This window comes from Xenopus laevis, chromosome 9_10L (assembly GCF_017654675.1).
Source record: "Xenopus laevis strain J_2021 chromosome 9_10L, Xenopus_laevis_v10.1, whole genome shotgun sequence".
Classification (NCBI taxonomy): Eukaryota; Metazoa; Chordata; class Amphibia; order Anura; family Pipidae; genus Xenopus; species Xenopus laevis.
Genome location: NC_054387.1, coordinates 9,288,407 through 9,301,855, shown reverse-complemented (window position 1 = coordinate 9,301,855; position 13,449 = coordinate 9,288,407). Strand labels below are relative to the sequence as shown.

The window sequence follows — 13,449 nt, the reverse complement described above, 5'->3', positions numbered from 1 at the left end:
GATTATATTTATAACATTTGGATTGCATTTTGTTGGCTTTTGGGGGTGGAAAAAAAGTCTATCTGTGAACGTTTTAAAGAAATTCTTATATATTTTTCTGCTGTTCTTGTTGCAATTGGCTCAGCCAAAGTTAACTTTGCATTGTGAATGTTTTAACCGCCAAACCTGGGAATATCCATGGAAACCTTCAAATATACTGTTTTTCTACAGGATGATAAAGCACTGCTAGTGTTCTACTGTTCTGACCATGAAGTCCTGTCTATGTTCCAGTGCTCTCATTGGTTACTGGATGGACTAGGCTTTTGAATCTTCAAAGGATCTGATAAGATCCAGATTGGTCTAGTTCTGTAATTTGTCCAATTTTATGATTGGCTTCAGGGGTTGGCTCTGAGTTTCATTTAGTCTCAACTATGTATGTAACTATTCAGGTTGGTTTAGTTGCAATTGGCTCAGCTAAAGTTAACTTTGCATTGTGAATATTTTAACCTTGGAATATCCATGAAAACCTTCAAATATAGAGTACTCGACTATTTTCTCCAGGTCGATAAAGCACTGCTAATGTTCTACAGCCATAAGAAGGTTCTACTGTTCTGACCATGAAGTCCTGTCTATGTTCCAGTGCTCTCGTTGGTTACTGGATGGACTAGGCCTTTGAATCTTCTAAAGATCTGATAAGATCCAGATTGGTCTAGTTCTGTAAATTGTTCAATTTTATGATTGGCTACAGGGGTTGGCGATGAGTTTCATTTGGACTTGACTACGTATGTAACTATACAAGTTGGTTTAGTCCTGTAAATCAGTAAATGTTATGGCTAAAGACTGGCCTAGCTCTAAAGCTGTCCATACATGTGAAGATCCGGTCATTTGGCAAGGTCACCAAACTAGCAGATGTTTCACTGATATGTCTACCTTGAGGTGGTCAGTATCAGGCTCATCCTATAGTTTGGCCTACAGGGCAATGATTGAATCATAATTGCAACTCTGCAAGCCGTTGGGTTTGAGGACTTTATCAACTTGTAGACTTTGCGAATTTTTGGGCAGATATTGGTTGCACCATACACGGGCCAATAAGCTGCCGTCTCATTCCAGAAGTCCACCTTAAGGGTGGTGGTTGACGTGGCTACTGGGGGGGAGATTAATCGCCCATCGACAAATCACCTCTTCTTCGGGCGACTGATCTCCCCTAAATGCCTTCCTGCCGGCTAGAATGTAAATGGCCGGGGCAATTTGTTTTCCGAAGTTGCACGAAGTTGCCTCACGAGGAAACTACGGGCGACATAGGAAAACTTATTGTTCTGAGTGTAATCCCGCTGGCCATTTACATTCTAGTCGGCGAGAAGGCATTTAGGGGAGAAGAAGAGGCGATTTGTCACTGGGCGACTAATCTCCCCAAGTAGCCACGTCTGCCACCACCCTAAGTGTCTTAATGCTCTGGCTACAGAAGAACCATGTGAATGTTCTAATAGGTATTAGTTATACTGGGCTCAGAGCATAACTGGCTTAAGGCTTGGGCTAACTCAATATCTATTAAAATACCAGTTATTAGCATTCTATAATATATATCATATCATGCAGGTAATTGGCCTTTACACAACAGCTGGTAGTTTCAGGTTGGACATCCATGACATCCAATATAAAAAAAAGAATTGTCACAATATATGTTCTTTGCACTTTAAGCAACAACCCCCCCTCCCTCCAAGGGGCCCCTGTAATCCTAGGGGGCCCAAAACCCAAAACAAGTAGCCTTTGCTTTAGATAAATACACTTACATATAATATACTTTACTGTTTGTTCTTTACCCAAGAGCACAAATAAGTCCAGCACTGGCCCAACTGATATTGTTTGGAGTCAGACAACATATGTTTTCTTCAATACTGTGAGCCTCAAATCACTCTAAGCCTCCCACCACCCATCGCAAACACAAAATCCAGCAGAGGCAGGGGAGCCGGCATCTTGGATGAATTACAACTCCTTTTTTTTCAGCAAACATAATAAAATCAGTCAGTGACCTTATCAAGATGGGCCCCCTACAACCACCATGGAGGCTGCCACCCAGAGAACAAGCACAATGGGCATTTTGGAAAAAATCCGTTTACCATAATCAGATGCCGTCAGTCTCTAATGGGATCAGTAGAGGCTCTCGGCTGTTAAAAGCCTGGCATTGCCACCAGATCTCTTTGGCATATGTAGGAATGGCTGCTATCCAGATGGACCCCACGTGGCTGGTCGTTGCCTCTGGCATTTATGTGTCTTGTACAACAACTTTTACATTGTAAAACAAATAGCAGGCAGTCTATTGAGAAGGAATTGGGGAGGGATCACCCCTTCCATTCCTCTTTTGAAAGACAAGTAGTGGATTTGCCTTTCACCGATTTTGGTTATACCATGTTACACAATGATGAGTAAGTTACTCAGGTTTACAATTTAGGTGAGTTACGGGTTATCAAGGGTCAAAGCAATGGGAGTTTTTTTTGAACTCCCGTAATTCGAATAAAAAAAGACCAACCGAAATCTATTAAAAAAAAATCGAAGTGAATAGGCTGTATTCGATTGTTTAAATCGAAGTAAGATCATATTTGATCAAGTTCGATTTGAAGTATTTTCGATTTTTCAAAGTCCACCAATTTACTCCAAATTGGTTCTAGGAGGTCCCCTATAGGCTAAAACAGCAATTCTGCAGGTTTTAGATGGTGAATAGTCGAAATTTCCATATTCTAATTTTCTAATTTTTTTCACATTCAAATCGAATTTGGACTATATACCCTACTATGTACACATAAATAGCTTGAAATTCAGATTTTTTTTAAGGGCTGTTACTGACGAGCGGTTGTAGCTGCGCTCCCCTGCGTTCAGTTTTTCTGCGTTCAGCCGCAGGGGAAAGCAGGAATAGACGCATTACATTTTTTCCAATGGGGTTGTACTCACACAGACGCGTGTAGGCGCCGAACACAGGTTGAGACGCAACATGCTGCATTTTTCCTGCGTTCGGCACCTACACGCGCCTGTGTGAGTAAAAATGTAATGTGTCTATTCCTGGGCTCCCCTGCGGCTGAACGCAGAAAAACGGAACGCAGGGGAGCGCAGCTACAACCGCTCGTCAGTAAGAACCCTTACTTCGAATTTTCAATTCGACCCTTGATAATCCGCCTCTACGTGTCTGTATCGGTATGGGATCCGTTATCCAGAAAGCTGTCTCCCATAGACTCCATTTTATCCAAATAATCCCACTTTTTAAAAATGATTTCCCTTTTCTGTGTACTAATAAAACAGCCGCTTGTACTTGATCCCAACTAAGATATAATTAATCCTTATTGGAGGCAAAACCAGCCTATTGGGTTTAATTAATGTTTATATGATTTCCTGGTAGACTTAAGGTATGAAGATCCAAATTACAGAAAAATCTGTTATCTGTAAAACTCCAGGTCCTGAGCATTCTGGATAACATGTCCCACACCTGTATATACATATATATAGATTGATAGATACAAGTACATGCCACTATGCAGGAATGCAACATTTTTAGTAGCTGAAGGCAGTGTCTGACGGCTTCTCTATCTCTATTTTATCTTTGTCTCAAGACAATTGCCTTCCAGCATGTTCTGAACACAACATTTTCCCACCACAGCTGAGGACAGACAAAAGCTGATATTAATTGCCTTTTTGTGTGTGTGTTTTTTTTATAATTTGACTTTTCGCACAGTGTCGATTATGAGTGATGGGATGCCCTGTAATATTAGCACCTCCATAACTATATAACTATCATAGTTATTCTTCACTACTATAAACAATTCATCACAAACAGACCCCTCATTTTGCCCATACTGTGTATAGACAAAAAACATAAAACTATGGCAGCATAGGTATTCCCCTGTACTAAGCACAATTCAGCAGGAACAGTCCCTAAGTTTGCTCATAGTCTGTACAGAGAGATCCCATAAAACTATGGCAGCATAGGTATTCCCCTGTACTAAGCACAATTCAGCAGGAACAGTCCCCTAAGTTTGCTCATAGTCTGTACAGAGAGATCCCATAAAACTATGGCAGCATAGGTATTCCCTGTACTAAGCACAATTCAGCAGGAACAGTCCCTAGGTTTGCTCATAGTTTGTGCAAAGAGATACCATAAAACTATGGCAACATAGGTATTCCCCTGTACTAAGCACAATTCAGCAGGAACAGTTCCCTAAGTTTGCTCATAGTCTGTACAGAGAGATCCCATAAAACTATGGCAGCATAGGTATTCCCTGTACTAAGCACAATTCAGCAGGAACAGTCCCCTAAGTTTGCTCATAGTCTGTACAGAGAGATCCCATAAAACTATGGCAGCATAGGTATTCCTCTGTACTAAGCACAATTCAGCAGGAACAGTCTCTAAGTTTGCTCATAGTCTGTACAGAGAGATCCCATAAAACTATGGCAGCATAGGTATTCCCTGTACTAAGCACAATTCAGCAGGAACAGTCCCTAGGTTTGCTCATAGTTTGTGCAAAGAGATACCATAAAACTATGGCAACATAGGTATTCCCCTGTACTAAGCACAATTCAGCAGGAACAGTTCCCTAAGTTTGCTCATAGTCTGTACAGAGAGATCCCATAAAACTATGGCAGCATAGGTATTCCCTGTACTAAGCACAATTCAGCAGGAACAGTCCCCTAAGTTTGCTCATAGTCTGTACAGAGAGATCCCATAAAACTATGGCAGCATAGGTATTCCTCTGTACTAAGCACAATTCAGCAGGAACAGTCTCTAAGTTTGCTCATAGTCTGTACAGAGAGATACCATAAAACTATGGCAGCATAGGTATTCCCTGTACTAAGCACAATTCAGCAGGAACAGTCCCTAGGTTTGCTCGTAGTTTGTGCAAAGAGATACCATAAAACTATGGCAGCATAGGTATTCCCTGTACTAAGCACAATTCAGCAGGAACAGTTCCCTAAGTTTGCTCATAGTCTGTACAGAGAGATCCCATAAAACTATGGCAACATAGGTATTCCCTGTACTAAGCACAATTCAGCAGGAACAGTCCCTAGGTTTGCTCATAGTCTGTACAGAGAGATCCCATAAAACTATGGCAGCATAGGTATTCCCCTGTACTAAGCACAATTCAGCAGGAACAGTCCCTAGGTTTGCTCATAGTTTGTGCAAAGAGATACCATAAAACTATGGCAGCATAGGTATTCCCTGTACTAAGCACAATTCAGCAGGAACAGTTCCCTAAGTTTGCTCATAGTCTGTACAGAGAGATCCCATAAAACTATGGCAGCATAGGTATTCCCTGTACTAAGCACAATTCAGCAGGAACAGTCCCTAGGTTTGCTCATAGTTTGTGCAAAGAGATACCATAAAACTATGGCAACATAGGTATTCCCCTGTACTAAGCACAATTCAGCAGGAACAGTTCCCTAAGTTTGCTCATAGTCTGTACAGAGAGATCCCATAAAACTATGGCAGCATAGGTATTCCCTGTACTAAGCACAATTCAGCAGGAACAGTCCCCTAAGTTTGCTCATAGTCTGTACAGAGAGATCCCATAAAACTATGGCAGCATAGGTATTCCCTGTACTAAGCACAATTCAGCAGGAACAGTCCCTAAGTTTGCTCATAGTCTGTACAGAGAGATCCCATAAAACTATGGCAACATAGGTATTCCCCTGTACTAAGCACAATTCAGCAGGAACAGCCCCAAAAGTTTGCTCATAATCTGTACAAAGATATACTATAAAACTATGACAGTATCTTCACCTGTACTAGGCACATTTGAGGTTATAGTGGCCCTTGTAAAAGATGGAAGCAATAGTTACCCTCTTGGAAGCTAAAGGCGTATACATGCTGCTTTTTGAAACAAAGCTAGTTATTAGAATTAATTAACAGAGAAGTGGCCGGCAGGCAACCTGACCTATTATACCTTAATGATTCTGTCACTGAACACCCCCTCGCCTGAGGCACATTCCTGGCCCTATTAACATTCACATTCATTTAAAGGGGTTGTTCACCTTTAATTTACCTTTTAGTATAATGTAGAGAGGGATATTCTGAGACAATTTGCAATTGGTTTTCATTTTTTATTCTTTGTGTTTTTTGAGTTATTTAGCTTTTTATTCAGCAGCTCTCCAGTTTGCAATTTCAGTCACCTGGTTGCTAGGATTGCTTTCAACTACATTTAGATATCTCCAGTTCCCTCATCATTAATCAAACTGGGAACATTTTAACCAAAGTATTAATATACATAGTGAATAAAGTAACCCCTCTTGTAAAATATAAGGATCATATTATAAGTTACATGACCTGTATAAAAACAGCCTTTTATATGGTCATGGAACTACTCAGTAACTTATAATATCCTTATATTTTACAAGAGGGGGAACTTTATTCATATATATATATAACATATTAAGACTAATGGTCAGGCCACACTGGGCGTTTTGGGGAGATTTGGTCGCCTGGCGTCAAATTACCTCGTTTTTGCGGCGACCAATCTCCCCAAACGCCTTCCCTGATTCTGCGCCGGCTAAAATGAAAAAACGCCGGCGCTAATCACAAACGGCGATTCGTTTTCCAAAGTCACCCGAAGTTTCCTCATGAGGCAACTTCAGGCGGCTTCGGAAAACGATCCGCCGCGTGTGATTAAGCCTTCGCAGAGTCAGGGAAGGTGCTTGGGGAGACTGGTCGCCCCAAAGACGAGGCGATTGGTCGCCAAGCGACCAAATCTCCCCAAAAGCCCAGTGTGGACTTGGGAAATCTCCCAGAATCTGCCTGTGTGCCCTGACCCTAAGGGCAGAGACAGACGAGAAGATTCGGGCAGATTTAGTTGCCGGCGACAAATCATCTCTTCTTCAAGGCTGAAGTACAAGGAAACTTCGGGCGACTTTGGAAAACGAAGAGCTCTGAGTGCCATCCTGCCAGCGATTTAGATTGTAGCCGGCGTTGAGGCAGGTCGGGGAGATTAGTTGCCCGAAGAAAAGGCGATTTGTCGCCCGGCGACTAAATATCCCCGAATCTTCTCGCTTGTCTCTGCCCTTAGAGTCAGGGCACACTGGCAGATTCGGGGAGATTTCCCAAGTCGCCTGAAGTTGCCGGACGAGGAAACTTCAGGCGACTTCAGAAAACAAATCACTCCTTGTGCCATCCCGCCAGCGATTAAGATTCAAGCCGACAGGGTGGCAGCTTGGGGAGATTAGTCGCCCGAAGAAGAGGCAATTTGTCGCTGGGCGACTAAATCTCCCAGAGCAGGGGTGTCCAAACTGCGGCCCGAGGGCCAAATGTGGCCCAGGATGCATATGAATGCGGCCCAGCTTGGTTCCCGAGGAGACATCATGTCGCAAAGGCTATATGAGGAGGAGGGACTCTGCCGATTGCCCAGTTAGTAATAATAATATAATAATAAGTCTATTTAATATCCAGGTGTCCCATATTCCAATGTATAGCTCCATCTGGTTATCCAACTGGCATTGTAATTCTTTTCTGTGTATTTTCTTTACTTTTACAAATCAAACGTGTTTGTGTATTTCATGTGTGGCCCCAGACAATTTTTCTTTTTCCAATGTGGCCCTGCGAGCCAAAAGTTTGGACACCCCTGTCCCAGAGTCTTCTCGTCTGTCTCTGCCCTAAGGGTCAGGGCACACAGGCAGATTCAGGGAGATTTGCGAAGTCGCCCGAAGCTGCCTGATGAGGAACTTCAGATGACTTTGGAAAACGAATCGCGAGTGCCATCCTGCCGGCGATATTCATTATAGCCGGTGGAAGGCAGGGGAGACAGTTCAGGGAGATTAGTCGCCCCGAAGAAGAGGTGATTTGTCACGGGGTGACTAATCTCCCCAGATCTGCCTGTGTGCCCTGACCCTTAGACTCACACTAAAATCCCTGAAGGATATTTTAAGAACCATCACACACATTCCTTTTGCTTTGAAGAGGCCCTTAAAGCGACAACGAATACTCAAGACATTTTATTATCAAAGATGGCTGGAAAGCAGCAGGGGATATTTTCTTTCCAAATAGTTTTTGCCTCCACTTAAAACTTTACTCTCCACCAGAGGTTGGAAGCCAGAACTTAAAAAGCCTTGTGGGAATCATCTTGAAAAATGAAATTTATCACGCGGGCTTGCAGCTGTCGTTGGCTGTCAGTCTCGAGACATTTGGGCAGGTTTTTTTTAAAGAGACAAAAAAAAAAAGAGGTAAAAATCTACCCTGGAGGGCAATTTATGAGGCAATTTAATTACTGCTCAGCCTAGGGAAACATGCTTGCCCCGTGTAGCTGAGGGTGAATGAGTCCATGAAGTGGCGTGGGAAAGGCAGTTGGCTTATGGTTGCCCCAGTGCATACCTTACACGCAGAAAAGCTTCCTACTCCCTTAATTGCTCTACTTAACTCTTTCTTTCAGCTCATTCTGGGACGTTTTGTATTTGTGCTACAGCTTTGTACTTTCTTAAATTTTCTTTAAAAAGCAGAGGGTGAAATACAACAGAGCAACACAACACAAAAATCACTCATTTTTAATATTATTTGTTCTGTATGTCTACTATAATAAATTAGCCTTATATGAAGGGAGTGTGACTGTGGGATAGCAGGTATAGTAGGGAGAGATGGTGCCTATAGTAACAGTGGGATAATAGTCTCTGGGAAGGGAGTGTGACTGTGGGATAGCAGGTATAGTAGGGAGAGATGGTGCCTATTGTAACAGTGGATAATAGTCTGTGGGAAGGGAGTGTGACTGTGGGATAGCAGGTATAGTAGGGAGAGATGGTACCTATAGTAGCAGTGGAATAATAGTCTCTGGGAAGGGAGTGTGACTGTGGGATAGTAGGTATAGTAGGGAGAGATGGTGCCTATAGTAACAGTGGATAATAGTCTCTGGGAAGGGAGTGTGACTGTGGGATAGCAGGTATAGTAGGGAGAGATGGTGTCTATAGTTACAGTGGATAATAGTCTCTGGGAAGGGAGTGTGACTGTGGGATAGCAGGTATAGTAGGGAGAGATGGTGCCTATAGTAACAGTGGATAATAGTCTCTGGGAAGGGAGTGTGACTGTGGGATAGCAGGTATAGTAGGGAGAGATGGTGCCTATAGTAACAGTGGATAATAGTCTCTGGGAAGGGAGTGTGACTGTGGGATAGCAGGTATAGTAGGGAGAGATGTGTCTATAGTAACAGTGGGATAATAGTCTCTGGGAAGGGAGTGTGACTGTGGGATAGCAGGTATAGTAGGGAGAGATGGTGCCTATTGTAACAGTGGATAATAGTCTGTGGGAAGGGAGTGTGACTGTGGGATAGCAGGTATAGTAGGGAGGGGGGATAGTAGCAGGCAAATAATAGGTGAAGTCTGAGACAGATTGGGGTGTGGGTGTAACTGGGTGGCATGGCTTATTTTCCAGTTATATTGGGAAGTATGAGAAAGGTGTGTGGGCAATAGGCAAGTGCACTGTAAAGGTGGCCATACACGGGCCGATAAAAGCTGCCGACAGACTGTGTCGGCAGCTTATTGGCCCGTATATGGGGGCCCCTGACGGGCTTCACCGTTTGAGATCCTCGATCGGATGGGACATAAAATCCCGTCGGATCGCGGCCGCATCTATTCGTTGATGCGGTCCCGCAATACGACCACCCGTTAGGCATCGTTAGGATAAGATCGTTGGGCCCTAGGGCCCACGATCGGATCAGCCCGATATTGCCCACCTCAAGGTGGGCATATCGGAGGGAGATCCGCTCGTTTGGCGACATCGCCAAACGAGCGGATCTCTCCATGTATGGCCACCTTTAGCGTTAAAGTAGATAAAATTGGCATCAGATCTGCAGAGTTCCTCACTTCCTTTGCTACTTGTGCCCCAGAAGGCTGCCATATTGGTTCCCCTCTTAGCACCAAATGGACAACATTTATTAGCCAGATAGTAAATCTCAGTGACAGAGAGACCAGTTCTATATCTAGAAGGCAAAGCAGCTTAAAAATCCACCGTGAAACTGGATCTAGTCAAGAAAGAGTTTCTCAGGAGCCCAAGAATATGTAAAAGCCCTGGAGGTGAGTAGGTGCAAGAAATGAAGTTGTCGGAATACTTTCCAACCTGCCAGACAGATACAACAAATACAAACTTTTTATTGGGATGGGAAATGTCTCCTGATGGGGGGCTTGTTTTGGATAAGAGCACAAGCCACACGTTTCAGTCCATATGTCATGTCCCATGTTACTAAACATTCCACCGAGACAGCTGGAAATTTGCTTCGCTTGTTGGCTGGTTAACCCTTTGCTGTCAGAAGCCTCAACGCGACGTTAGTTAATAGATTACCCCTGCAGCTGTTTCTTTAAGGTGTAAAAACTCAGATCTGAAAGTCTACAGAACAAGGACGCCTGCCTGCTATCAATGTTTTTTTTGCCTAAATTTTATTGCCGGCTCCCTGGGGTATACAAATATTTTTTTTTTTTTTAGGGCAACAATTTGCATCAGGTCGTAGAGGGGTCTGTTAATTTCTACCAGATGCTTCAGTCTCCATTTATTGCGTTTATTTATCTAACGGGGGCGCTGTTCTATTGCAATCCTAAGGGGGAAATGCTCTGATGGCTGTAAGTGGTGGGACGTGGTACTGCAGCAGGAATAATAAACATTATAGGCAAGCAGACCCTCCCCGACCTCCTTACACTCTGTAATTGATTGTAACAGGCCTGGATTTGTCAAAAGGTCACCAAGGCCCAGGCCTAGGGTCGGCAGCATAACTCCTAACTGTCCCGTTTTGAGCTGGACAGTCCCGATTTTGACAGCTCATCCCGCTGTCCCTGATTTGTACGGAAATGTCCCGAGTTTCTCTTTGATCTGCTCCACTGAACAGTCAGAAAAAGATACAACGTTTCTAACTTAATTGGCTCTAGGCAGAGAGCCTAGAATACATACTTAAGATGCTCTTGTAACAGTTTTTGATAAGATAAGAACTAAGACTCACAGCTTAAAGGGCAATTCACCTTCATTTGCAAAATTGTAATAACATATAAAAAACATAACACAATTTACACACTTTCATTTATATTTCCCAACATTTCAGATCATTTGTAATAGCTTATCCTCGGGGGCGTGTCCAATCTAATTTCAAAACACGCCCACTAGGGGTCTGTTTTATCACAAGCCAATGAACATACAGATACAGCATGCAGATAGTGTGCCCTGGACCAAATGGAACTCATAGCCATTGCTACAATCTATGTATTACAGATATGGGATCTGTTATCCAGAATGCTTGGGATCTGGGGTTTTCCGGATAACCGATCTTTCTGTAATTTGGATCTTTATACTTAAAGTCTACTAGAAAATCATGTCAGCATTAAATAAACCCAATAGGCTGGTTTTGCCTCCAATAAGGATTAATTATATCTTAGTTTGGATCAAATACAGGTATGGGACCTGTTATCCAGAATGCTTGGGACCTGTTATCCAGAATGCTCGGGACCTGTAGTTTTCCGGATAACGTATCTTTCCTTCATTTAGATCTTCATACCTTAAGTCTACTAGAAAATCATGTAAACATTAAATAAACTCAATAGGCTGGTTTTGCCTCCAATAAGGATCTTAGTTGGGATCAAGTACAGTTATGGGACCTGTTATCCATGATGGGGTTTTCCGGATAATGGATCTTTCTGTAATTTGGATCTTAATACTTTAAGTCTACTAGAAGATCCTGTAAACATTAAATAAACCCAATAGGCTGGTTTTGCTTCCAATAAGGATAAATTATATTTTAGTTGGGATCAAATACAGGTATGGGACCTGTTTTCCAGAATGCTCGGGACCTGGGTTTTTCTGGATAATGGATCTTTCTGTAATTTGGATCTTAATACCTTAAGTTTAGTAGAAATTCTGGTAAACAATAAACCCAATAGGCTGGTTTTGCTTCCAATAAGGATTAATTATATCTTAGTTTGGATCAAATACAGGTATGGGACCTGTTTTCCAGAATGCTCGGGACCTGGGGTTTTCCGGATAACGGATCTTTCTGTAATTTGGATCTTCATACCTTAAGTCCATTAGAAAATCATTTAAACATGAAATAAAGCCAATAGGCTGGTTTTGCTTCCACACAGAAAAAAGAAATCGTTTTTCAATATGTGGATTATTTGGATAAAATGGAGTCTATGGGAGACGGTCTTTCCGTAATTCTGAGCTTTCTGGATAACGGGTTTCCGGATAACAGATCTTCTACCTGTATTGTATATGCAGCTAAGACGAATACAACAGAACCCACAGCAGAAGCATTTGTACGTACCATGAACCTGGTATGTATACGGCGCCTGGCCTGGTGGTGGGGTGCTGAAACTGGAGCCATAGGTAAGAAACCCACTCTGTCCCGGGGAATGACTTAAACTGTCCTCTGTTTTAATGCCTGAAAACAAAAAACAAAAACATTTTAGCTGACGTTATTAAAAGGCACCAAAACATAAAAACAACAGACATGGATTTATTTTTCTTGCAATTTTTCAATAGTGATGGCCGAATTTGTCCCGTTTCGCTTCACCGGAAAATCAGCGAATTTCCGGTGAAATGTGAAAAATTTGCGACATACATTGAAGTCAATGGGCGTCAAAATTGTTTGGATGGCCGCCTAGTTTGTCCAAATGCATTAAAGTCAATGGGCGTCCGAATCATTTTAACGCACGACAATTTTTCTGGATGCGACTATTCTGACGCACGCTCCAATTTATTTGACGTGGCAGATTTTTCGGCGGTAAACTTTCTAGACATGTAATAGAGACAGGGCCGATCCACAGGACCAGAGAAAATCGTTTAAAAATATATATTTTTATTTTTAGCCAATTTTGCGAATTTATTCCCAGTCGGCGAAATGCGGAAATTCGCTGTGAATTCGTGCCTGCCGAATTTGTTTGCCCATCACTACTTTTCAAAAATTTTCTTTTTGCCTAAAATGATTCCCCTGCTCTGAGATGGGAAATAGGTTGAGCCTTCAAGTGATTTTTCCGAATGTTGCTGGATTAAGTCTGCTCCCGTTGGGTGAGGATTTCCGACTTAAAGGAGTGGTAACTTTTAGTATGTTATAGAATGGCTAATTCTATGCAACGTTTCAATTGGCCTTCATTTTTTATAATTTTTGATATATTTGCCTTCTTCTAAATCTTTCCAGCTTTCAAATGGGGGTCGCTGACCCCCATCTAAAAAACAAATGCTCTGTAAGGCTACACATTTATTGTTATTGCTCCTCTTTCTATTCAGCCCCTCTCCTATTCATATTCCAGTCTCTTATTCAAATCAATGCATGGTAGCTAGGGGAATTTAGACCTTAGCAACCATATTACTGAAATCGCAAACGTCTGAGCTGCTGAGCAAAAAGCTAAATAACTCAAAACCCAAAAATAAAAAAACAATGAAAGCCAATTGTAAATTGTCTCAGAATATCCCTCTCTACCTCATACGAAAAGTTAATTTAAAGGGGAACAACCCCGTTCAGTGATGAAACTTTGCTC

General features: G+C 42.4%; 1 protein-coding gene across 2 annotated transcripts in view; it reads right to left on the bottom strand.

Annotated features, from left to right (window-relative positions):
* The window catches only part of LOC108701771 (eyes absent homolog 2), a 120,072-nt gene that overhangs the window by 43,138 nt on the left and 63,485 nt on the right, over positions 1-13,449 (bottom strand). For both annotated transcript variants that reach the window (XM_041576044.1, XM_041576045.1), the window contains exon 6: positions 12,237-12,353. In XM_041576044.1, the coding sequence (XP_041431978.1) occupies positions 12,237-12,353 (117 nt within the window). The remainder of the gene's footprint in view (positions 1-12,236; positions 12,354-13,449) is intronic.